The 24,936-nt window shown below is 45.7% G+C and overlaps 3 protein-coding genes, 1 long non-coding RNA gene and 1 other non-coding gene across 6 annotated transcripts; 1 reads left to right on the top strand and 4 right to left on the bottom strand.

Annotated features, from left to right (window-relative positions):
* Positions 1 to 1,658: 1,658 nt before the first annotated feature.
* Positions 1,659 to 3,360, bottom strand: LOC128406438 (uncharacterized). Its single transcript, XR_008328496.1, has 2 exons — positions 3,022 to 3,360; positions 1,659 to 2,429 (listed from the first exon to the last, which is right to left on the bottom strand). It is a non-coding gene; the product is annotated as an uncharacterized LOC128406438 (long non-coding RNA).
* A 1,330-nt stretch (positions 3,361 to 4,690) lies between these two features.
* LOC128407059 (small nucleolar RNA SNORA17) lies at positions 4,691 to 4,830 on the bottom strand. Its single transcript, XR_008328707.1, has one exon. It is a non-coding gene; the product is annotated as a small nucleolar RNA SNORA17 (small nucleolar RNA).
* Positions 4,831 to 8,216: 3,386 nt separating this feature from the next.
* MRPS2 (mitochondrial ribosomal protein S2) lies at positions 8,217 to 13,292 on the bottom strand. Its single transcript, XM_053373917.1, has 4 exons — positions 13,198 to 13,292; positions 11,924 to 12,028; positions 11,270 to 11,399; positions 8,217 to 9,981 (listed from the first exon to the last, which is right to left on the bottom strand). Exons 1-4 carry the CDS (start codon positions 13,235 to 13,237, stop codon positions 9,444 to 9,446), a joined length of 813 nt encoding a protein of 270 aa, XP_053229892.1. The 5' UTR covers positions 13,238 to 13,292; the 3' UTR covers positions 8,217 to 9,443.
* Positions 13,293 to 14,669: 1,377 nt separating this feature from the next.
* PIERCE1 (piercer of microtubule wall 1) lies at positions 14,670 to 17,768 on the top strand. The gene is made up of 3 exons (XM_053374165.1): positions 14,670 to 14,946; positions 15,578 to 15,656; positions 17,239 to 17,768. The coding sequence occupies exons 1-3, from the start codon at positions 14,801 to 14,803 to the stop codon at positions 17,425 to 17,427; spliced, it is 414 nt and encodes a 137-aa protein (XP_053230140.1). The 5' UTR covers positions 14,670 to 14,800; the 3' UTR covers positions 17,428 to 17,768.
* A 1,890-nt stretch (positions 17,769 to 19,658) lies between these two features.
* On the bottom strand, positions 19,659 to 24,898 carry PPP1R26 (protein phosphatase 1 regulatory subunit 26). 2 transcript variants are annotated; one of them, XM_053373745.1, is made up of 2 exons: positions 24,756 to 24,898; positions 19,659 to 23,362 (listed from the first exon to the last, which is right to left on the bottom strand). In XM_053373745.1, the coding sequence occupies exon 2, from the start codon at positions 23,300 to 23,302 to the stop codon at positions 19,892 to 19,894; it is 3,411 nt and encodes a 1,136-aa protein (XP_053229720.1). In that variant the 5' UTR covers positions 23,303 to 23,362; positions 24,756 to 24,898; the 3' UTR covers positions 19,659 to 19,891. The 2 variants fall into 2 exon arrangements, with proteins under 2 accessions (XP_053229720.1, XP_053229721.1); XM_053373746.1 differs by having other exon boundaries at positions 24,635 to 24,857.
* Between the last annotated feature and the right edge of the window lie 38 nt (positions 24,899 to 24,936).

Genomic DNA, 24,936 nt, shown 5'->3' with positions numbered 1-24,936 from the left:
TGAATCCTGGTCTCCTTATGCAGAGTCACACCCTTGGGTTCATCTAGCTTAGTGTTGTCCAGAAGGGCTGGAAGCAGCTCCCTAGCAATTCAGACAGGGGACATTCCCAGTCTCACCTGGAGATGCTCCAAGGGATTGACCCTGGGGCCACTTATCTACCACCCATCCCCAGCTTCCAAGCAACTTGCTGGCAATACCAGGGTTTGAATCTGGGTCTTCATAACCTCCAAGAGAGCCACAAACCTCATGGCCTCTGGACAGGGTGCAGAGATCTTTTGCAAAATGCTATTCTAGCATGCTTCACTCCTAGAAACTAGAGTTTGCTAGTTTGGGCAATTCCCCAATCTTACCAGTCTTGTCACATCTTACAACATCAACACATTTTTTTCTTTTTTAATTTTACCTGGGGGTTGGGGAGCTTTGACAATCAGATCCATGCCGCACATGACACATAAACACCACCGCTGCACTCTCAAATCTTTGGGTGGCGACAACACCTCATCCTGCAAGAGAAACCCAAAAAGGGATGGCTGGCAACTGATGCAAGCAGAACAACACTGGGGGTGGTGGGTGGGAATTCTTTTGCTAGAGTCCCAGTACAAAAAACAGGGAGAAGCCAGGTCTTGGGCTAACCTATCTGAGCTCTTCTTGTCTGCTTGTGCATATGACCATATTCATACCAGACATTTAAAATGCAATGATACACTTTAAATTGTTACAGCTTCCATTAAAGAATTCTGGAAGCTGTAGTTTGTTCAGGATGCTGGGAGTTAAGAGAGTCTGCTATTCTACTCCCGAAGCTACATTTCCCAAAGTACTGTGGGATGTGGGATTGCTATACCACCCTGGGAATTGTAGCTTGGGGAGGGGAGGGAATAGGGTTCTTCTTAACAACTCTGGACAAACTCCAGCTCCCAGGACTCTTTGGGGGCTCCTAGAATTTTATGACTGCACTGGATACCACTTTTAACAGTCTTGGCTTTCACCAAAGAATCATACTTATAGTTTAAGAGTATGGGAGTACGCCCCTATTCCACACACTCTGGGAAATGCAGGTCTGTGAGGGAGACAGGTGTTCTTCTAACATCTCTCAGCACCCTTAACTATAGCTCCCAGGATTCTTTGGGTGAAGCTATGACTGTTTAAAGTGGTATCATAGCATACTAAAGTATGGTGTGAAGGTGGCCTCTGGTCTCCCCCAGAGCAACAATGGCTTTCTGGGATAAAATGATTGCTTATGCAACCCCATCCCCACCCCCCTTTTAGTAATTTTATTGTGTGCTTTTAATAGTTTACAAAAGCATCACAATTCAAAATGCTGCAAGCTGCCCACCACAATATAGGGCATGTCATTTTAAGGACTGAAAGTTAATTTTTCCAAATTTCTTCAGTGAGGGGTCTTAAAAATATGTTTTTGGGTCTGGGGAATTAAAATCTGCTATTATTTTTGTGATTGGACAACATTTAGCTTGATCAATCCACATTTCATTAAAAAGCACATAAACTGCTCTCAGAAAACCAAAGAATTTTAAGTTTAACTTCTGAAAGTGCCTGGTAATCCTATAAAACTTTTAGTTTCTCTACATAAAACATATCCTACTAAACATACAACATTACTTTCTAATGTTTTCTAATTACAAGGTAATGACATCAGCTAATAAGAAACTTAAACAAGTTTAATCAAGTCTTGCATTGGTTCATCTATCAGTTCCAACAGGGACAAAACACTTGGGCTTTGTGAAAGATATATTCCTGAGATTTACAGAAAGATCTCCCAGAGTGTCATGATCTCCACCCCTCAAGTCAATCATCTTTCGGACACCAGCCATCTTCTCACTGTCATCTGAGCACAAGAGTGTCTGAATTACCATCTTCCTGAATGCATACCATGCTGAGCGTTGGATGGGTGGCAAAACAGCACCCACTATAACCTTTTTTTGCAGCCTAACTCACTGCACCTGGAACAAGATGTGGGCATTCCATCCCAAGAGTATTTTATTTTGATGTTGAACCAGCATTGGTAGTACACACAAAAGATGTATTCCTCTATCAGTCTTAAGTTACGGAGGGTTTTGCCTTTAAGGTCATGCTTTGAAACCCATGTGCGACCAAGCCTGTTTGCTGTTCCTAACCACTTTGAATGACTCACTGGAGCAAGTTCAAGAAGGACCAAATCTGTGGGAAGTTTTCCTGTCCTTATGTGTCATCTGATACACATCAGTAGACAGATCTTTTCAAGACATTGTCACTCAGTGAACTAACAGGCTCTCCAGTTGAGAGTTTGGTGAATGAAGTTATCTTTTCAAGTTATATTTGCTGGCTTTTCATACACTGGTCACATAGCATTGATGCATGCACTCCAATGAGTTGAACTCGCTGAATGCAGTGATGTGTTGAGGACTTGCTTCAGTATTTTTCAAAGTGGTGGACTGCAAGTGAATGTATTTTGCACATAGTTGAAAAAACTTTGTTTGGATACTGGTCTGTGCATCATGACATACTGAAAAATTAAGTGCATTACAGAATTTGAAAAGAAAGCTTTGGGCACTTTCTGAACAATTTGTGCTTGAATGCCTTTATGAGCTTCAAAACATGGTTGCAACAATATCTGGCCCAGGCATGCCATCTGGAAAAGTCCATGCCCTGGACTAGCAATAGCTTCAGCAGTCTTATTGCTTCAGTCTTCCATGCACAGAAAACACTTGACAACTTCTCACTGCTCCTTGATCTTCACCACAAAATGAACCTAAAACACATGCTTCTCCTTGTGACCGCAATCAGGTATACCATCAACTATGACGCTATAGTAGTAGTAGAAATCTCCGAATCCTTTTGCAATATGCTCACCACCTTTTCCACATATGCTGCAATCAACTCATTTTGAATTCTATTTGACATATAGCTGAAAACAATAATTGTATTCTTGGTTCCTGCTGACTGCGGTCTGCAAGAAAATGCATATCTTGAAGAATACAGGTGAGAATCTCTCCAAATCGCTTTCATCGACGCACCCAAAATTACCAGAATCAGGTCTCTCAAATGGCTCCGGTTATTCAGTAGACTCTTCATGATTAGTCCCTTGTTGTGGATTGTTGTTGGGTGCAGTTGTTGAAGTTGTCCTGGTCACACTGGTCTTGCCCATGAGCACGAATCCACTGTGAGAGCAACTGACTTGCTCTCTGTGCATTTGCTTCTTTTCCCTCCTTTGCACCCCTGATGGATGTACCTGTTTTATTGTTCCAGCTGAGCTAAAATTTAAATAGAGAAAAAATGGAAGTTCAGAAACTTTGTACATTCTACACTGATTTAACAAGTATTGTGCACTTCTCAACCATGCTTGAAAACTAACTCTACACGCCTCATTCTCACCCAAGCCCTGCTGGCACAAGATGAATTAGACACATGGCTCCAACAAACATATTGCAGCACTGTTGGCTAATCTGATCTGATGCTACATGTTAGTACTGTATACAGTAATGCAGGTCCAGATTTTACTGTCGAAGCCTTGTAGTGCATACAGACAGGCAGGCATGGTGTTTTGCCCATGGCTGTTTTGCCTAGTAAGTCCCCGGTTGCCTGGGTGGCATAGGGCATTCTTGGCATGACATCATAAGTCTGGCAGGCCCCTAGTGATGCCCTCAGCCAACTTAGCCCTCCAAGGCCTGGGGCAAATGTACCTGGCTGCTTCCACTCTGCATGTATCTGGGTCACTATAAAAAAACACACACCCTAAAACCCTAAAGCAAACCCTGGTATTTTTTTAATCTTACAAGTGCAAACTCTACAAAGCTGCTGCTTGGCAGCAAAGTTCTTCAATCTGTGTCTGGAGAACCTGTTGCCAGGCTTACCTTGTGCATTAAAATATCTGCTGCAGAAATCCAGCACCACCTCTCCTTTGAATGGAAGAAAATAGGATATTAAAAAAACTAATCCACAGACCCTGAAATTATATGCTGAAATTGAAGGCTGCTGAAGGCTTGTGCTGCATTAAGCACAAGAAATCTGCATCCCCCTTCCAAATCATATGTGGTTATTTATTTGACCTGGAGCAAGCCAGATATTCCTGCTTTAGTTTGTAGTTATACAGAATGAAGCTCAAATATCCCTGGAGGATGGACTTTTAACAACTTTGGTGCCTGGGTGAAAGCAAGCTAGATCTGCAGCCTTACATTATAAAAGGTCCTTGTTGTCTGCTCATCTTATCTACTGGAACACAGTTTATAAAAACACTATTTTCTCCTCACTAACCCAGAAACTTCCCAGGTTAAACCCAACAACATGCATTTTACAAGCGTGAAGAGAGGTGAACTTGCAACTTTGTCAGGCTTTGAAAGTTGCTCTACTGGGTGGGGAAATTGCGGGAGGCACTGCCTGGAGCTCAGTGGTGGACCATCTCATTTGTGTGCAGGTGTCTGTCTCAGGTTCAATCCCTGACCACTCCAGAAAAGGCTGGGATAGACTCCCTGCCTGAAACTCTGGACAGCCCCTGCCAATCACAGCAGACAGTACTAAGCTAGGTGGACTGCAGAGGGCTGACTCAGTAGAATGCAGTTTATTGTGTTCCTATTTAATTCAGCCCTTTATTCAGAACCATGAAGACTAGAAACTTGCTAAGACCCCCTCAATTTTGGACAGACAGAACATTATTTTTGCAGGAACCTTAACATCACATTTGAGGAAGTTGGGGACACCTGTCAGGCTACTAATCATTCTGAATGCTCACCGGTTGCAGAACACTGAGCGTATACATACCGGTAGTCTGTTCCTTTCTGCCACCTACTGACACAACTGTGGCACATCAGCCACAGCTGCAACGCCTGTTGGGGCATGTGTGTCAGGAGATTCTCTCACAACTCAGGGAACGTGAGCTTATTAGCCTGGAATGCTGACCTATGCTGTTATTTCCCATCCTGCAAAGAGAAACCAGGAAAGGCGTTTTAATCAGGTCACCTCTGGCAAGGAAGGATCACCTTTGAGAAACCAGTGAGAGTAACTTTGGAACATATAATTAACTTAAGGCGTGTTATTTGTGATTGTATTTGTGTGGCTGGTTTTTGATGCACAATCAGCTCTGCTCAGCTTACCAGTTATGCATCTTACATCTGAATGAACTTTAGGCATGATAAAAGATGTGGGGATAGCACAGCTTTATCCTGATGAAGAGCGCTGAGTTGTGGATCAAAATGGGGACCCCTGAGAGCTGCGAGAGCCCAATTTTAATTCCAAGGAGTGAATCTATGTATGACAGGGGAGCAGGACAACACAACTCCCTCAAACAAAAGTTTATACGTAGGATAGGAATTCAATGGATCCCTAGCCAGATGATAAAAAATACTGCTCAGAGAGGCCACTTGTTTTTTTGAGGGTGCTGACATTAAACTCCTAATTTCTCCCTTCCTGAAGAAACTAAGGAAAACCATGAATGTTGCGAGGGAGAGGCTACTCCCCAAACTGTGAACAAGGAGACAGGTAAGGCTTCCAGGACATGCTGCAAATACGATTGGCTGATGCCATTCTAGAATCCAGCAAGGGATCAAGGGCCAGCCCTGAAAAGCCTAGTAGGATGAACCAGATCTTTTCAGCCTCCAAGTTACCAGCTGGGAAAAATCTGGCCTATCATGGAAGCCAGTTCTCCCCACCCCCCGAATTTTACAAATTTTATTTATACTTTTCAAGTTTATACATTTCACTAGTTTTATACATTTCACTAATTTTACAATCATTTTAACATTTAAAAGCTTGACTTCCTTCCCCCTCTTTCTGCGGTTCCTTAAATTTATTTTTAACATCCTCTGCATATCCAAATTAACTTAATTTGCTCATTTATTCATCTGCTTTAAATATATACTCATATAAAACTGCAGGTTATTACAATAATCCTATCTGTTATCTTATCCTGCCAATGATCTTATCTGTAAATATTCAATTTCCATTCTTTTATAAAAAGTTTGTTATCTTGATTTCTTATTCTTCCGGTAAGTTTCGCCATTTCTTGCTAACCTGCATGGACAGTTACCTGAGGGTAAGCCCCACTGAACTCAAAAGTGTTGCACTATTATTTTTACATATGTGTATATCCCTTATAAGCACTTTCACCAGCAGGAAAGAGATAAGGCAGAGAGCAGATGAAGGGATGGCCAGGTACAGTTAATGGCTCACTATCACAGGCTTTCATCCTTTTGTTAAGCAAAACATCAGAGTGGGAAGCAAACTGGATAACCAGTTTTAGCCATTTTTTCACTAGGATGGACAAAGGTGAGAAATGGGCAGGAACTGTTCATTTCAAAGCCCCTCACTTCCCTACTAGGAGGCATTAGTTCAATATTACAGTGGTACCTTGGGTTACATACACTTCAGGTTATAGACTCCGCTAACCCAGAAATATTACCTCGGGTTAAGAACTTTGCATCAGGATGAGAACAGAAATCATGCTCCGGCAGTGCGGTAGCAGCAGCAGGCCCCATTAGCTAAAGTGGTGCTTCAAGTTAAGAACGGTTACAGGTTAAGAATGGACCTCCGGAACGAATTAAGTACTTAACCCGAGGTACCATTGTATTTTAAACCCCCAATTCCCAAGTAGTCAGTTTGCTAGCTTCAACAGAACTTATGCAAGGCTCTCAAGATCAGCATACACGTGCTTAAGAACAGGTACAGTGTTCGCTTTCCATTTCTGCTTTGCTATTTAGTGTGGGTTTCAGCGGCAAAATTGCCAAGCTCACTTTTCTACAGGCTTTTTGAAAATAGGTATTTCTGTTACTCTTTAGATCAAGGTGTGTGTGTATTTATTGTGAGATGTTGCCTCACAAATTGTATATTTAGCCGCCTGAAGCAGCATTTATATACATTCTGTCACTTCTATTTCATATAACAAACCAAGCTTTTTATTCCTTTAGTGTGAAAGCTTAATTTTTGGCATAAGGTTAAAGGTAAACACATATTCATAGCAAGTGCATGTCCTAACTGACAGGATCCTAAACCTTTTGGCAGTGTGTGTATGAACACACGAGTGCTTGGACATGCAGGTGGGTTCAGACACCTACTGTAACAGGTAAAAAGGCAAAGGACCCCTGGACGGTTAAGTCCAGTCAAAGGCGATTATGGGGTTGTGGAGCTCATCTCGCTTTCAGGCCAAGGGGGCTGGCATTTGTCCACAGACAGCTTTCTGGGTCATGTGGCCAGCATGACTAAACCGCTTCTGGCACAACAGAACATTGTGACGGAAACCAGAGCGCATGGAATACTGTAACAATATCTAAATGACTCCCACCTGGAAGACAGAGCAAGCCTATTTTCTGCTGCTCCAGAGGGAAGGGCCTGAACAAACTGATCCAAATTGCAAGAATGGAGATTCCAACCAACTAAACCTTAGGAGTAACTTTCTGGTGCTAAGAGCCATTTGACACTGGAGTAGATAAACAGAAGGCAGAGTCGGAAAACAGAAAGAGGAGCACAGCAGGTACCTGGTCAGCAGGTATAAAATGAGAGAAGGAACTCCAGGTAATACACAATGTTGGAAACAAGACTGGCACATCTCCCCTGCTTGCTAAGTTCAACGCTGCCTTGAGAAAGGACAGAGTATTTAAAAAAAAAACCCCACACAAACTAATTAGATTAATTATTCCAGTTAAAACTGTGGAACTTGCTCTCGCAGGAGGCATTGATAACCAACTTGGATAGCTTTAAAACAGGACTGAACAAATTCAGGGAGGAGATGGCTGTCAGTGGCTACTAGCCATGGTAGCCATCCTTTGGCCTCCATGGTTGGAGGCAGTGATGATTCTGAATATCAGTCACTGGAAACTGCAGGAAGGGAGAGGCTGCTCTTGGGCTTGGATCCTGCTTGGGGGCTCCCCATAATAAGCATCTAAGTGGCAGCTGGGAGAACAGGATGCTGGAGTAGATGGGCCCCTTTGGCTGGATTCAGCAGCAGGGCTCTTTTTATGTTGTTAATTAAATACATAAATGCTTCTGTTTGCAAACATATCTTTATTTTTTATAAGGGAAAACATACATGAGGTTTAAAATAGGGTGCAAGAGAGAAAACTTCCTATGCAGAAGCAAAGGCATTTGACCCAGTCTACCACTGCTCTCTACCCATACTTTGGGACAGTCTGGGCTGTGTCTGGGGAAATCTGTGGCCCTCCAGATGTTGCTGGACTCTAGCTTGCAGCAGCCCCAGCCAGTGGCCAGTGGTCAGCGATGATGCAAGCTGTAGTTCAGAAGCACCTGCATGGCCCCAGATGTTTCCCACTCCTGCTGTCTTAGGAAATGCTGTAAGCTATCCTTTTCCCACAATTAACTTTTTCAGATACACGTCCTACTTCAGAGCTGTTGTTGCTTTAAAACTGATGATGCGACAGTCAAGACCAGGCTTCCTCAACGTCGGCCCTCCAGATGTTTTTGGCTTACAACTCCCATGATCCCTAGCTAGCAGGACCAGTGGTCAGGGATGATGGGAATTGTACTCTCAAAAAATCTGGAGGGCCGAGGTTGAGGAAGCCTGGTCAAGACATACAGCAAAGGCGAGGCGGAATGGCACATCTTGTGGGGTTGAAGGAAAGTTATTGCACTCTAGGTGGAAGTTTCCTGGGAAAATAGCCTCAGAGTTATACGTGGTATACATCTGTTTGCTTTCTTGCAAGCATGCTTTGAACAACCTGAGGCCATGCTTAAAACACACAATTAAAGCAATCTCTTACCACTCTGAACATTCATGGCTTCCCCCAAAAGAATCCTGAAAGCTATAGTGTGTTAAGGGTGCTGAGAGCTGTTAGCAGACACCCTCCACCCTATTCAGAACTACAATACCCAGAGTGATTTAACAATAAATCCTTGTTCACAGGGAAAGCTTGAGAATTATAGTTCTGGGAGGGGGAACAGCATGGTCTCTTTTTAACTCACAGCAATCTGAACACACTACAGTTCTCAGGATTCTTTGGGGGAAGTCGCAGCTGTTTGAAGTGGTGTGAAGAATGCTTTGAAATGTATGGACAGGACCTAACACAAGCCACATTCACACCAGATGTCTGAAGTGTTGTGATACCCCTTCAAACAGTCATGGATTTACTCAGAGCATCCTGGGAACTTTAGCTTGTTCAGGGTGCTGAGAGTTAGGAGACCCCTCTTCCCTCCCACAGAGCTATAATTTCCAGACCTCCCTGGGAAGAGGGATTGACTGTTAAACCACTCTGCAAATTGTAGCTCTGGGAGGGGAATAGGGAGCCTCCTAGCAACTCTCAGCAGTCTTAACAAACCACAGTTCCTAGGATTCTTTTGAGAAACCATGGCTCTAAAATGGTACCGTGGTGTTTTAAACACATGCTGTGAATGTGGCTCAGTTGCCTGTAGCCAAGACAGTCTGACAGATTTTGCACCTGGGACCAACTAGTGAATTTTTCAGGAGTAGGGGGAGGATGGTTTCCCACCAAGCCGCTCCGGCCTCCTTAGCAAGGCTTGTCCTGCCCTCTGCACAAGACCTCCATCTGCCTCCGCTTGTCCTTCGCTCTCATGATGGTCATCTTGAAGAGCCGGAGGTAGAGCTCGACAGCCGAGGGGGTGTCGTCATTACCCGGAATGGGGTAGGTGATCAGGGTTGGGTTGCAGTTCGTGTCTACCACGCCCACCGTGGGGATGTTCATCTTAGCTGCGTCCCGGATGGCCATGTGGGGCTCGAAGACATTGGTGAGGGTGTTGGTGAGGATGATGAGATCAGGCAGGCGGACACCCAGCCCATACTGGACATCGGCATTGGTCATCAGGCCACCCTGCCAGTAGCGAGTGTGAGCATATTCGCCGCATTCCTTGGCGGTGGCTTCTATCCGGTGGGAAAACTGACGGTTCCGGCTGATGAAGAGGATTATGCCTTTGCGGTAGGCGACGTGAGCCATGAAGTTGAGAGCCTGCTGGAGGTGTACCATCGTCTGCTCCAGGTTGATGATGTCCTGATCGAGGCGGCACCCAAAAATGTATGGCTCCATGAATCTGTAGGAGACAGAGGCCAAACATGAGCAGTGGTGGGGATTGGTTTTTGGTCTTCGTAAAGCCATGGGAGACTTGACACATCTCAAAATCTCTCTCTCTCTCGTGTATGTGTATCATCTATCTATCATCTATCTATCTATCTATCATCTATCTATCTATCTATCTATATCTATCTATCATCTATCTAGCTATCTATCTATCTATATCTATCTATCATCTATCTATCTATCTATCATCTATCTATATCTATCTATCATCTATCTATCTATCTATCATCTATCTATCTATCTATCTATCTATCTATCTATCTATCTATCTATCATCTATCTATCTATCTATCTATCTATCTATCTATCATATCTATCTATCTATCTATCTATCTATCTATCTATCTATCTATCTATCATCTTCTATCTATCTATCTATCTATCTATCTATCTATCTATCTATCTATCATCTATCTAAACATAAAGCCCTTCACAACTTGGGACCAGTCAACCTGCAGGGTGTCTTAATGCATGAGAACCAGTGTGGTGTAGTGGTTAGAGTGTAGGACAAGGGCCGCCCCCCCCCCCGTACTTGGCCATCAGGTGATCTTGGGCCAGTCACTCGCTCTCAGCCTAACCTACCTCACAGGGTTCTCGTGAGGATGAAATGCGGAGGAGCTGTTTGAGCCCATTCATTTCAGTGGTTCTAGGATGAGAAAAACTGCCACAGGCTGCAATCCATTAACTCAGTCTTTTATTGAGAATGATAAGAATCTTATTTAGTGTCTAAGAAAAAGACCATGGCTCAGTGCCATGGCATCTGCTTTGCATGCAGGAGGCCCCAGGTTCAGTCTCCAATGGCATCTTCGGGTAGGGAAGGGAATGTTCCATCTGAAAACCTGGCAAGTTACAGCTGCCAGATAGTGTAAACAATACTTAGCTAGATGGGCAACTGGCTTGCCTCGGTACAACGCAGTTCTTATATCCCTATTTCATCCAACTTTTTCTTCAGAATGATGAGGACTAGAGTTTTATTTTCTTATTAGGGGAAGGGCCACTTTTCAGCCAAGAATGTCCCCTGTCTGAAACCCTGGAGAGCTGCTGCCAGTCAGTGTAGGCAGTGTACCGTGTTGATAGTACTAAGCCAGATGGACCTTTGCTTCTGTTTGATTCAGCCCTTTCTTCAGAACCATGAGGACTAGAATCTTATTTTATTTTTGGGAGACAAGCCATAGCTATGGATCAAGGGTCTGACATGCTATTAAACCACTGTTTACAAGAAAACTGGTAGAATCACTGACCTGTGACGGCAACCCTTCTTGTGGCCCAGGTGGACTCTGGCATCAAAGAGGTCCCTTAAGGAGAAGAGCTCTCGCACGTTGAAGAAATCAGGGTTTTTCAGGGGCTCCCCTAGGAGCCTGTCATAATCAACTGAAAGAGGGGGGGGGAGCACAGGAGCAGAGGAAATCTTTGGGAATTGCATCAAAACCTTGCACAAAAACATCACAGCTCCTCTTGATTTGCCAGCTGTTTGCCCCACACCCTTTAGGGCTACCTTTCCGTGGCTTTGAAATTCATAGAAATGGCTACTAACCATTATGGCTATGCGGCTTCTGAATCCCAGTTGCTGGAAACCACAGCAGGGGAGAGGGCTCTTGTGCTTGGGTCCTGCCCATGGGCTTCCTGTTGGGGCATCTGGTTGGCCACAGAGATGCCGGGCTAGACAGGCCCCCTTGGGCCTGATTCAGCAAGACCAGTTCTCATAGGGTCACTCACCCCATTTTCCTTTCGTCAACACCTCCCCCTCCCCGCCCTTTTCTGAATGGAAGAGAGGATTGAAATGGCCTAGGATCCCTCCCCCGCCCCAATCCAGCCACAACTTGTGACTGGAGTGGCTTTGAATCTCAGGGCCAAATCCAGCACTCCCACCCTCCTCTTTCCCCAGCGATGCTCACCAGTGGGAGCTTCTTCTGGACTTGTTGCTGGAAGAGTCGTATAAATCCTCTGAAGGGTGGGAGGAGTCTTGGTCCAAGCGCCCAAGCTGCAAAGTCTGGGGAGGACTGATCCAAGCAGAGAGTAGAAAGAAACCGGGGTGGGGGGACACCACAATTTTGTAGAAGGTAAGTCACAACAAACTTCTGAAATAGGCGGGCATGGTAACTAAGTCTGTTGGAAGATTCAGGACAGATAAAAGTACTTCTTGGCGCAGCACAGAATTTATGCAGGAATCTCAACTAAAATATACATGACAGATGGTCATCCAACCTCTGCTTAAAAACCTCCAAGGAGAACCCACCACCTCTTGAGGGAGTCTGTTCCACTGTCGAACAGTTCTTACAGTCATAATGCTCTTTCTGATGTTTAGTCTTTCTTCTAAGCAAGAGAAAACAAGCTTGCTCCACCTTCCATGTGACAGCCCTTTAGATAACTAAAGATGGCTATCATATGTCCTCTCTGTCTCCTCTTTTCCAGGCTAAATATACCCAATTCCCTCAACTGTTCACCATAAGGCTTGGTTTCCAGACCCTTCATCATCCTGGTCACCCTCCTCTGTGCACACTGTCAATATCCTTCTTAAATGGTATTGCCCAGAACTGGACACAGTACACCAAGTGTGGTCTGACCAAGGCAGAATAATGCAGGACTATTACTTTCTACAGTCGGCACACTATACTTTCGTTGATGCAGCCTAGAATAGCATTAGTGCTTTTTGCTGCTGCATCACACTGTTGACTCATGTTCAGCTTGTAGTCTTATTAGTCTCCAAGATCCTTTTTGCAAATACTACTGGCAAGGCAGGTGTCCTCTATCTTATATTTGTCCAGGTCCAGAGGGAGTCTATCTAGATCCCTAGGTTTTTAGGGATGTTTGGCCACTGCCTGAAAAGGATGCTGGACTAGATGGGCCCCCCTTGGCCTAATCCAGCAGCCAGGCACTTCTTAAGTCCTCAATTCTGCATTATGGTTTGTAGCCCCGTCTCCAATTTCCTTCCCTACAGAAGAGTATGAGAACCCCCTAACCCCGATTCAGCAGTTCTGGAGCATGTACAACGTGCTTTTTTCCTTTCCGTACACGCGTGCACGCGGGGCTTGGGTTCTAAATCGCGCTTGGAGGCAGGCTATTTTGCACCTCCTCCTCCTCCTGCGTTGCAGGCGTAAAAACTGCTTTGCGCGGGGCGCCCAGCGGGGGGGAACCTTTGCCCGCCGCGTTCGCCCTTCCTTTTTCTTACCTGCCGCTGCTCCTCGGAGGAGCCTGGGCGCCGCCATCATGCCTCTCCGCAGGAAGGAAGGAAGGTCGGAGGGAGGGATGGAGGGACAGGCCGCCTGTCCCTGCGCGTAGCAGCTCCACCTGCTGTTGCAAAAGCGCAAAGCGGACTCGAACGCAATTCCCTCCCCGCCAATGCAGCTTTACAGAACTAAGTGAATCGTGCGCGGTAAATGCGGATCTCCAAGGCCTTTTTTTTTTGTCACGCCTGGCTCAGAAACCTAACTTACAAAAACAAGCATTCAAAACAACCTGAAAGGGTCATCGAATAATACATCTTATTGATAGGAACAGGGCAAGCTGCCTTATACTCAATCAAGACTTTGCTCCATCTTGTTTTGTGTTGACAACTGACTGACAGCTGCTCCCCTGGGTTTCAGGGAGAGGTTCTTCCAGCGCTACCTGGAGATGCCATTGGGGACTGAACCTGGGACCTTTTGTACTCAAAGCAGATTATCTACCACCAAACTAGAACTCTTGCCCAAATTTAATATATATATTATTAAGCAGATCTAATTCAACCCTGCCCCACTAAAAGATCAGCAGCAACCGGATATACGGCGGTATATAAATAAGTCTCTGTCAGTCAGTGCTGACAATACTAATCTAGATGGACAAATGTCCTGATTGGTTTAATGCAGCTTCCCATGCTCTTATTTAATTCAGCCTTTTATTCAGAACCATGAGGACTAGAATCTTACTTCATTTTCAGGGGAGAAGCTATACTTTAGTGGTTGAGCATCTGCTTTGCATGCAGAAGGTCTCAGGTTCAATGCCCACTGAAACATTTCCAGGTAGGGTTGGGGGATGCCTTATGTCTGAAGCCCTGAGAAGCTGCTGCCACTCAGTGCAGACAGCACCCAGCTATATGGACCCATGCTCCTGTTCTAATGCAGGCTTTTTTCAGGGCTAGGAGCTCTAGAATTTTACTTTATTTTCAGGGGAAGGGCTATAGCTCAGTGGTAGAGCACCTGCTTTGCATTCAGAAGGTCCCAGGTTCAATCCCCACTGGCATCTCAAGATAGGGCTAAGAACGTCCCATCTGAAACCTTGGAGAGCTGCTGCCAGTCAGTGTCTGCAATATGGAGCTAGATGAACCAGTGGTTTGACCCACTATCAATCCAGAGGTGGAGGTGGGTGGGACTTGGTGGTCCTGTCCTATGTATTATGAATTTGATTTACAGCTCATCTTTCTTCCAAGGAGCTCAAGGTGGTGTGCAAGAGCCCTGTGAGGTAGATTGGGCTAAGAGTCGGTGACAGGCCCAAGGTCACTGAATGAGCTTCCTGGCTGAGTGGGGATTTGAACCTTGCTCTAACTACCACACAACACTGCCTAGTATTACTGGGTGTCAAATCCATACTGATATTCTTGGAGAGGTGTCCAAATCGGACGCTGGTCCCTTTAAGAGCTGTTCCTGCTTGGTACGGTCTCCTAGCAACCCTGTGGCTTTGTTTCTACACAGAACCAACCACCATCTTTGAGGTCTGGGTTCTTTCCTGCCACTCCCCCCGCCCTCACTGCTGGCTTTCAGAAAGAGAGTTACAACCCCCCCCACACACTCTCTGCAATGTCCCAGGAACAGCATTGCCCAGACGCAACAGTCTCCCTTGAGAAAAAGGATGGGGAGGTGGGCCAGAGAACCTCTGATTACTACAGAGTGGAGCCAACCTTGCCTCGTAGATTCAACAACCCTGGATGGTTCCGGGGCTACAGGTGAGAGGGATGGATGGTGGGCACCTGCTTTGCAAACAGATGTGCCCTCCCCTCAAGGAATCACCAGGTTGGGTGGGGGGGGGAGAAGAACCTTGCCTCAAACTCTGGAGAGCAGCTGCCAGTCAGTGCCTGCTTTTTTATTTTGGTAAATATGATTAAATATCATTTTATCATGTCTATAAAACAAAGAGAACTGTTATAACAGATGCAAATTAAAACATGAAAAATGGAACTACAAAGTAGGCACATAACAAATCCAGTTGCACAGGAGTTAAAATAACGAAACTGCTAGTAAAGACTACTTCCACATTTGCCAGGCTTGTCCTGAAAATGATGGTTCTGCTGTTTAAGTCATAAAGGAATGCCAAATCATATAAAAAGTGTCTGGAAGTTCTAGTCCCTGTTGGAATCTCAAATCATATGTAATTTTCTCCATTTTAGCTCTGTTCCAGAGTGAGTGGCACCGAGTGTCCAACGCCAGTTTTGGGGGTTCCCCACCCCCACTGAATTGCAATTACTGTCCGAGCTGCCAAGATCATATATATGACCAATTCTTCTGCCAACATTGGTTGTCCTAATAGTATTAAGAAACGTGTGCTTACCTACATTCAACTGGAATCCTGTCTTTCAGATTTAAAGAGCCCAACCCACTGTTCAGGACCACCAACATGGACTACGGTGGGAAACCCCCCACGGTGCATGAAATGCCGGTATGAGCCGTTTTGCTGAATTGTTAAGTTGTGCCCCAGACAGGTTCACGGTCCTTGTGTTAATCCAGAGGCCTAGAAATCATGAGGCCAAAGTACACCTTAAGAACCACTTGATCTCTTATGCTCTACCTCAATCACTGAGGTTATGTATTTTATTTATATCCCACTTTTTTTCTTCAAGGAGCTGAAGGTGGCATACTTAGTTCTGCCTCTGCTCATTCTCCACAACAACCCTGCAATGTAGGTTTGGGTGATAGGCAGGGCCTGGCCCAATGTCATCCCAGTGTGCTTCATGGTGAGTGGGGAACTGAACCCTGGTCCTAGTCCGACAACTTTAACCACAACATTGCACTGCACTGTACATGTCCACGGTTTCTCCTCCTAACATCCCTTTGAGGTAGGCTGGCTCAAGATCACACCCAGTGCTTTTCATGACAAGTAGGGATTCAAACCCAGGCCTCCCAGGTCCTACTCCAGCACACTAACCACTACACCACACTGGTTCATTCAGCCTTTTATTAGGGAGGACCTGCCCTGTGTAACTCCCTGCCAGTAGAGGTTTGGTAGGAATCATTTTTTCCTTTTTTTAGATGTCTCCTTAAAATGGTATTATCCAGACAGGCCTTTAGAGCATGGCTTTAAAACCCCCCAATAAGTATGTATTGATGTTTTTACAAGAAGATAAGCAGAAACACCAGCAATTTTGTATTGCTTCATTTTTAATGGAAATGTGGCCTACACATATTATAATAATGAATAAAATATCATGAGTTGCTCCATGAGAAGAGCACTCAAAATGCAGCTGGAACTTTACTTCTAATTGTCCCCAAGAAAGAGGGAAATTGCCCCTTAGAAAAGGACCCGTTCTTTGAGAGAAGTTATTCTCATTATGATAGCCCTCTAGGGTGCCATAATTTTGGGTGACATGGGCAAATTTAGGGACATGGACAACTGAGTGTGCATGAAGAGGGCTATTGATAGCTACTAGCCAAGGTGGCTACGCTCTGTCTCCATAAGCTAAGAGGCAATAATGCTTCTGAATGTCTGTTGCTGGAAACCGCAGGATGGGAGTGCTGCTCATGTGCTCTGGTCCTGCTTGGGAACTTCTGATAGTGAGCATCTGCATGTGATGATAGGAAGCTGGACTAGATATGCCTTTGGCCTAATCAAGCAGAGCTCTTTTTTAGATCCTTAGGTCCTACATGCTAACTCTAGTGCTGGAGTCAGTATGCCTCTGAATACATTGCTGGGAATTGCCAACTGGCAGAAGACTTTTCCACTAGGAATTCTGCTTGTGAATTTCCCATAGTGGGCCTCTGGTAGGACACTGTGAGAACGGGAAACTGGACTGGGTGGCCCCCCTTTGTTCTGATCCAGCAGGGTCTCCTTATGTTCTTATATAGACTGCAGGGTGACCTCCCTGCCTTCTAGGCAGGAGTCAGTGTCCTTAGTGCACAGGTTCCTAAACAAAACTTTCATTTCGTTTGCCTAGAGGGGGTTGCCTGTGGTCTGAGCTACTCAAGTTAACTCACTAGCCTCAGGGTTCCAGATAATCATTCACATCCCACTTTCTTCCCAACAGACCAGCTTCCATGTTTCCCCACATGCCTTCTCAAACCACCTTGTGAAGTTTGGCCCATACCGGAATACCGGGATCAACACCAACACAGAGAAGAGCTATGTGACTGGTGCAGAAAACTTCATCACCTGCTTTGACACACTGAATTTCCACCCCAGTTACAGGACTGGGGGGCCATCCTTTTGCAAGTAGGGGACACCTGGAAGCCAAGTTGCTGCCCATTTAAGCTTTCACTCCTTCATCCTAAGGAACGACACCAAGGAATGATTATGGAAACTGACTATTTTGAAGCTCCTGAAAAAACAACTTTTTTCCTCTGGCTCCCATCCCTAGTTTCAGTGAACAATTTCTGCTTACATGCTCCTCTCTATCTGGAAAACTCTTGTAGGCTTCAACAAGTGGGGTTAAATGGCTTTGGATTGCATCCACGGCAAAGAGCTTGCAGAGAATATCATTGTTAGGTTTAATTAAGGTTACCATGTAACAATAGTATTGTGTCCCTCATTAAAATGTTGGGAATCTGCAGCAATCTGCATGTATTGTCTGCCTTCACAATTGGGGAAGGGCTGTAGCTCATTGGTGGAACATGTCGAAGGTCCCGGGTTCAATCCCTGCTGGCATCTCCAGCTAGGGCTGGGAATGCTCTGCCTGAAACCCTGGAAAGGCTTTGGAAACTGTGGGAAAACCAGTCATTGTAGACAATACTGAGCTAGGTAGGCCAACAGTCAGAGCTGGAATATGGCCACTTACGTTCCTATTTGATTCAGAACAATGAAGTCCAGAAACTTGGAATAAGTTTACCTGTGAGATTACCTTACTCCATAAATGCTCACACAACCGCATCAACCTGTGAAACTGGCACTGTTACAGGTGCCACATAATACTCATTCCCCATTTGTAAGAAATCCATCTTTTAGTATGGCAGCACCTACACTCTGGAACACCTTGGCTATTGATACCAGGCAGGTGCCTTTCCAGCAGGTTTTTCTTTTGTTCTTCCTCTGCTGTTGGGAGCTAGAATGCCTCTGAATACCAGTTGCTGGGAATCATTAGCGGAGAGAGTTGCTCTCTTGCTCTGGTCTTGCTTGTGGGCTTCTTCCCATTGGGGGTTTTGGTTGGCCACTGTAAGAACAGGATGCTGGACTAGATGGGACCCCTCTGGCCTGATCTAGTAGGCTCCATTATTGACTGGGGTACAGAATACAACTGTTCCTTTCCGCTCACACCTTAAGGGTGTGGACAAAGCCCCTTTAGAAACAGCCTGAGTAAGATAAACGACAGAGGACCAAGTGGTGGCTGTGGACCTAAATCTCTCTGAAACATCCGAGACATTAAAAAAGAAAACTTTTGGTTTCATGGTTCAAACTCTGAACCCAGTTTATTAAATCTTATAAATGTATGAATGTACACCATTTCTTATATACAAAACAAGTTCAAAAGTGCTTCTTCAGTCAGACAGAATCGAAACCACAAGCTACAAAGTACTGCAATTTGACTGATGAATACAGATGCACCCTCTCTCCCCGCCCCCCGCCCCAAGGGTCCCCATAAACTGATCTGGGGGTTTAAAGAGCAATAGAAGAATGTATAGTAAAGGTTTATAGTGAGAAGAGGCAGATTGCCATGAGGTTTCAATGTAAAATGAGATGTGAAAGCAGCATTTTTTTTTAAAAAAAATATACAGACTAGTTGGAGGGGGGGAATGCAAATTCTGAGATGCAACCACTTTCTGCTATCACGTTTACCTTCTATGAAGGAAGGCAAGAAGTAACTTCAATATACCTACTCTTGGAAAGAAACACTTGACTCTGTGGAAGCGTCTAAGACAGCCCTTGCCAACCAGGTGCCTTCCAGAAGTTCTGGAATACAACTCCCATCAGCTCCAGGAATGTCTTACTCCAGCAACATCTGGAGACCCCACAAGTTTTCCAATCCTGATGTAGTACAATGAACATGAACTACAGTTCTCTGCAGTTAGGGGTGCTCTATACACTGTTACAAAAAGACTCACTTAAAGCACTTTTAAAATAACTTAGAACAGTCTTTAAAAAGGGGGGGAGGGGAATCAAGTCCATGTAATAGGTGACAGATTCCTTCAATGGAAAGATAGACTGTCTGCATTTGTCCCAAATTCTCTTTCCATTTTGAATTCTTTGAAGACTACGACACTCTGGGCTGCTTAATAAAGATTACATTTTCTTTATCTGATAAGGATAAATCTCTTGGTCGGGGGGGGGGCATAAGTTTTCCACTGTGGATGAATCTTGAGGTGCTGAGTAGGTAAGGGGGGTGGGCTAGATGACCCTTTGGATTCCTTCAAACTCTACAATTATAAGATTCTGTTCTTGTAACTCAAGGATGATGCAGGGGAGGGTGAGGAAAAGAACATTCACCCCAGTCTTCATAATGTTGCAACAAAATCCTCACCTCTTCCAGCATGGAGATTAACCAAGATGTCAGAAAACCTAACTGTAATGCAGGCTTTTACCTTAAAAAAAAACCCACACCCGGATGCTGTAAAAATTAAAGCCCTTACAAACTGAAGTCTTTGCTTTTCACCAGCGTGCATACTCCATTGGGGTTACACCTACAAATTCTGCACAGCCTTCCTCTAAATCTTTCTGGGCTTGCTTCTCTGCTATCCTATCCTGCCCAATCAAGGATTCTCCATCTGTCGCAAGCTATAACAGCTGCTGGGAACTTTACTACACTCCTCCCAACTGGTGTGAAGCTCCTGGGTGTTCCCTTCTTCTACCCCATCAGGGAACTCAGCACGCAGGGACACTGTGCTAACTCTGACCCCTTGCTCATTAGCTGTGCTGGGTACGTGCAAAGGAAGACCATGGCTGGAGTCCCCCCTGCAGCAAGGCTCCAAAGGTTTAATATCTGCTAGGTTGACTGCTTCATTGCATAAATAAGCTTCCTCTGTTTCCCCTTGCCTCTCAGTCAAAAAGGGACAAGGCCATCTTGAAGATACATCTGCCTCTTTAAATCTTGCCTGACACCTGGATCTTAGAACTCCCTCTCTCTGCAGTCTCACCACCTGCCTCTTACCAAGCAAATCTGATACTGGGACACCTCCCTGCATCTTGAATGACAGCTCTTCACCCTGCCCTTTCCCCACAAGCACAGGTTTTTTTTTATTCTGAGTGCTTTTGAGGCCTGCTATAAACTTGCTGGAAACTTTGAACTCATACGGGCTTTTCCTTTTGAAAGAAGACAATGGCTTAAAGTAATTTTGTGATTTAAAGTTCTCAGATTTGCCCTTCCCAGGTTGAATGTTTATTTGGTCAAGCTTGCTATCATAGCCAACCTTTCTTCGAACCACTGCCTGTTTTGCAGGTAAACCGGATCGTTTTGTCTGCACAGTACCTTGACTGCACAGATCCCACTCAGATGAGACCACCTGCATGTCACAAAGAGAAGCATTTTGCATTGTCTCTTCTTCAGCCTTCAGAGAACCTCTCAGCACAACCATAAGTGGACCTGCCTTCTTTGCTTTTTTACTCCATTCCAGCAAGGCATTGCCTCCGTCTCTAAACAGCTGGTGCTTGGCTTTAGATATGGCTGTTTGGGGTTTATCAATTTGCAAGTTCTCAACAATCCCATCGGCTCTGGGTACTTCTGTGGAATCTTTAGCCTTTTCTGCCAAAAACCTCTGGATTTCTTGCTCGATGCTGTCATCACTATCCATGGAACTGCTGTTGTCTGTCAGGGATGTGGCAGCCCAAAGACACTGATTGCTTTTTGCTCCATCCCGAGTTTTGGGCCCTGCCACTGACTTAATGTGGCATTCTTTTTTAAATTCCAACACACACTGTGTGGCTTTTGGACTTTTGGACTTCATGATGCTTCGGGGCCCTTTCTTTGCAACCTCTTCCCCAAAGTTTATTCCAGGGCTCATGAGGCAACTCTTCAGCAAGGTGGGAGCTTTGGGTTTGCAGTCTGTTTCTTTATCCTCCAAAATCTGCATCTCTGTCTCACTAAACCGGACTCTCTTCTTGCACGGGATTCTTTGGTCTTTGGGTTTTTTCTTTAACTTTCGCTTGGACCTCAAGAGGTCCTTGATAGCTGTGTCCAAGTCCTCATCACTGTCCAAAGAACTGCTCTTATCCTCTATGATGTACTTCTGTTGACCCCATGCCATGCTTTTAAAAAGTTCTCTAGCACCAAGCTGTCCTTGTGACAAAGGGTTTCCAAAATCTATTAAACTGGCAATGGTTACAGCATCTTGTTGGCAGCTAGCCACTGCCCCTCCAACCTTACTGTTTTTCAGTATGCTCAGACCACCTTCCCCTTGGGGCGTATTTGACAGCATTGGTTGTGTGCTTTGGTCTCGCTTGCTTCCCGCCTTGGGTTTCCTTTTTTGACTTGGTGACAGTTTTAATGGTTGCCCAGAGAAGGGAGGAATTTGGGCAAAGTGTGAGACCCCTTCATTTTTTGCTACCAGGCCTCCTGCTTGTGCTTTGACCGCCAAAAAAGTTCTTATTTCTTGCTCAATGCTGTCATCACTGTTCACGCTGTGGCTGTCACTTTCAATTTGAAAAGGCGGCACACTCTGGGAGCAGAATGAAGGATCACTTGTGGCGAACGACTTGCTGTTGCTGCTTCCTGTAGGGAGAGGTAAAATGGTCTTGGAGATGTCCAGGATGGCTTCTGCACACATCAGCTCAGCAGCAGTGTCTGTCCTGCAAGAGGCCTGGAAGGTGAGTGCACACTTGCCAAAGTCATCTTCCAGAGTAGGGCCAACATTGCCTTTCTCTGCTGTCTTGCTGCAAATGGCATCCAACTTATTTAATTCTGCTGCTTTAGAGCAGCTTTGCCTCCCCTTCCTGCTCAAAGCTTTCCTGGGGATCTCTGGCAATGCACCTTTTACTGAACGGATCATCAACCTGGCGGATATATCTTTTATCCTGATGGCCCCAAACTCTTCCTTTGGAAAAGGAGCGTGGCCTGCTTTGGAGTCTGCTGCCTTCCTGGTTTTCTCCAGCTGGTACAGCTGGATAGCTTCTTCAATGCCATCGTCACTACTTGAATCAGAGATGTCTATGCTTTGAAAGGTTTGCTCTTCCCTGGCTTTCCAAAGTGCCTGCCTTTTCTTGCCTGTTCTGCTTTGCTCCAGGATGCAGGAATGACCAGCCAAAGGTGTTTTCAAGGTTGTTTGGCCTGTTGTACTGAAGTCACCAAGCTCCTCTCCATTGGTTTTTGACTCCTGTTTAGAAGGAGCATTGGCACTTCCGAGTTCCAGGTGGTGACTTAAGAAGAGTGCCTTGCCCTGCTCTCGCTTCAGATACCTTTGCCGACTTTCTCTCCGGTTCCTAACTGCCAACTTCTCTTGGGTCTCTTTCTGGTGAAGTTTCCTACTCCCCAGTGTTATATCCTTTTTCCTTGATTGCTGTTTCTTCTCATTTAAGAATTGCTCTATCTCAGCTTTGATGCTCTGTTCAAAAGAGTCGTTGCTGCTCGCACTGCACGGGGAGGGAGCAATATCTCCCTCAAAGTAATTGGGGGAACAGGGGCACTGAACCTCATTCAACTTCACATCTATAGGGAACAAACTACAATCTGTATTGTCTACACTGTGCAAACTCTTGGCCTCGCTTGGCAGTGGTGAAATGCACTGGCCTTTGTTTTTTAGATACTCTTGGATGGCCTCTTCTATTTCTCGGTCAACGGAATCATCACTGTCAGAATTCAGTGAGAGAGGGCCAAATTCTGAGCTCTCTTCCACCTCCATGCCATCAGAGTCGGCAGGACAGTGACTCTGGGTGTATTCAATGTGTTTCTGCAGCGTCCTGCCGCTGGCCCTTAGCTTGGGGCTCCTGACCTTGGTTCCCTTCTGCTTTTTCTGCATAAGGCAGCCATATTCACTGCAGCTGGCATCCAAGGATGCCTCTTCACTCTGGAGGTTGTTAATGATCATCTGGACTTTGGCACTGACAGCTGTCCTAGCAATATCATCTTCGGATTCTGAGAAGCAGATTGGGTACCTGCAGTTCCTCGATGGGACAAAGGGCTCCCATGTCCTCTGGAGGGCCACCAAAGGGGGGGTGTCCATGAGAAACATCCTAATTGGTAGCAAGGAGGCCCACTCAGGTACTGTTCTCAGGCAAGTTGTTACACCATCCTAACACAAAAAGAAAGAAAAGATGCATATTAACACAATGCCACAGTTATGCAGAAAGCCAATGCACTGAAGTTTCCCAATCAAATTCTACATACGACATGTTCTATATTAACTAATACCCTTTCAATAGCAGATGAAGGGCTGGTAAGTCCTATCTGGAGATGCCATTGAGAATTGAACCTCCTGCATGCAAAGCAAATGCACCACCACTGACAAAGTCACAATCACAATTTCTAAACTTGTACCTGTACATGTAAATTAGGATATGCAAATTTAGGGAAGGGCCACAGCTCAGTAGTAGAGCACATGCTTTGCTTAGCTCCAGGTTCAATCCCCTATGGCAGTGGTGTCCAAGCTTTTTTTCAAAGAGGGCCAGATTTGATGAAGCGAAGGGCCGTGAGGGCCAACCAAAGTTGCTGACTTTTTAAAGGATTGAAATTATTGGGCTTTTAAAAATTATTTTACCTCAAAGCTGTTGAGCTTTTTTTTTAGGATTGAAGTCTGTTGAGGGGTTTTTTAGGATTTTACCCCAGGAAATAAACTGCCACAGAGGCCAGATTAAACCAACCGGTGGGCCGGATTAGGCCCCCAAAACGGACTTTAAACATGCCTGCCCTATGGCATCTCCAGGTAGGGCTGGGAAAGACCGTCTGGATTCTGCCAATAAGTGTGGGCAATACTGAGCTAGATGGAACAGTTGCTCTGGATCTGTAGAAGGTAGCTTCCTGTGCACCTGCCTTGCATGCTGAGTCCCATGCTGAGTCCCAACCCCTGGCATCCTCAGGCAGGGCTGAACCCTGGAGATCCGCTGCTGCTGCCAGTCAGTGTAGACAGTACTGAGCTGGACGGAACCCAGTTGCCTAACTCAGCCCAAGGCGAAATCCTGTGTCCTTAAATACACGCTAAATATCCGCTTTAAATAAAGAGCCTCTGCAGGTGGATCCTCGCCCTGAAGGGTACGGAGCATGAGGTGTTTTGACGAACGGATTCGCCACACCTCGCTTCAACGTGTATTTCGTTTTCGTTTTTTTTGTAAATCGCTTCGAGTTGACATAGCAAAAAAAGCGGCAAATAAACTTAATACATTATTATTATTAGTGGGGGAAACGCTCCCTCTCCCCGCCCTGCCCCTGGCGTTGGGCTCCCTTCCCGCGCCAAACCAGCACTCTAAAACCGCAACAGCCATTGCCTGTTTCGCTCGCCCCGCTCCCGTCCCCTGCCAGGCCCTCCTCCCCCTAAGGCCTCGTTGCCAAGGCAAACTCCCGGGCCTACCGCCACCGCCAGCAGCCTCCTGCGCAGTGCCAACCGGACCCCGGGCCAGCCGCCTCCATTTCCCGCCCTCCGCTGCTCGTTCCCCAGCCTCACATGCTCGGAGGGAACACAGCTCCTCCACCTTCTCCGCAGTAGGCACCGGGAGGGACGGTCGGGACCGCCTCCCAGACTTATCCCGGGGTCCCTTCTGCCGCCTTTCCACCTTCTTTTTCTTCTGCTGCTGCTGCCGCCGCCTCCGCTGGTTCAAACCGGCCCGGCTGTTCCCTCCGCCCGCCCGTCCGCCCGCCTTCCTCCCTCCGCCC

This window comes from Podarcis raffonei, chromosome Z (assembly GCF_027172205.1).
Source record: "Podarcis raffonei isolate rPodRaf1 chromosome Z, rPodRaf1.pri, whole genome shotgun sequence".
NCBI classification, from domain to species: Eukaryota; Metazoa; Chordata; class Lepidosauria; order Squamata; family Lacertidae; genus Podarcis; species Podarcis raffonei.
The sequence above is the reverse complement of the archived record's forward strand: the minus strand, read 5'-3'. Positions and strand labels throughout refer to the sequence as shown.

Excerpts from the sequence above, each read along its gene's own strand:
- MRPS2 (XM_053373917.1), bottom strand. The coding sequence starts at position 13,237 with ATGATGGCGGCGCCCAGGCTCCTCCGAGGAGCAGCGGCAG. Across the intron at positions 12,029-13,197 it reads CCTCCGAGGAGCAGCGGCAG|TCCTCCCCAGACTTTGCAGC; the intron begins GTAAGAAAAAGG and ends TGCTTGGATCAG. Across the intron at positions 11,400-11,923 it reads TCCAGAAGAAGCTCCCACTG|TTGATTATGACAGGCTCCTA; the intron begins GTGAGCATCGCT and ends CCCCTCTTTCAG.
- PPP1R26 (XM_053373745.1), bottom strand. The coding sequence starts at position 23,302 with ATGTTTCTCATGGACACCCCCCCTTTGGTGGCCCTCCAGAGGACATGG.
- PIERCE1 (XM_053374165.1), top strand. The coding sequence starts at position 14,801 with ATGTCCCAGGAACAGCATTGCCCAGACGCAACAGTCTCCCTTGAGAAA. Across the intron at positions 14,947-15,577 it reads GGATGGTTCCGGGGCTACAG|ATTTAAAGAGCCCAACCCAC; the intron begins GTGAGAGGGATG and ends CCTGTCTTTCAG. Across the intron at positions 15,657-17,238 it reads CCACGGTGCATGAAATGCCG|ACCAGCTTCCATGTTTCCCC; the intron begins GTATGAGCCGTT and ends TCTTCCCAACAG.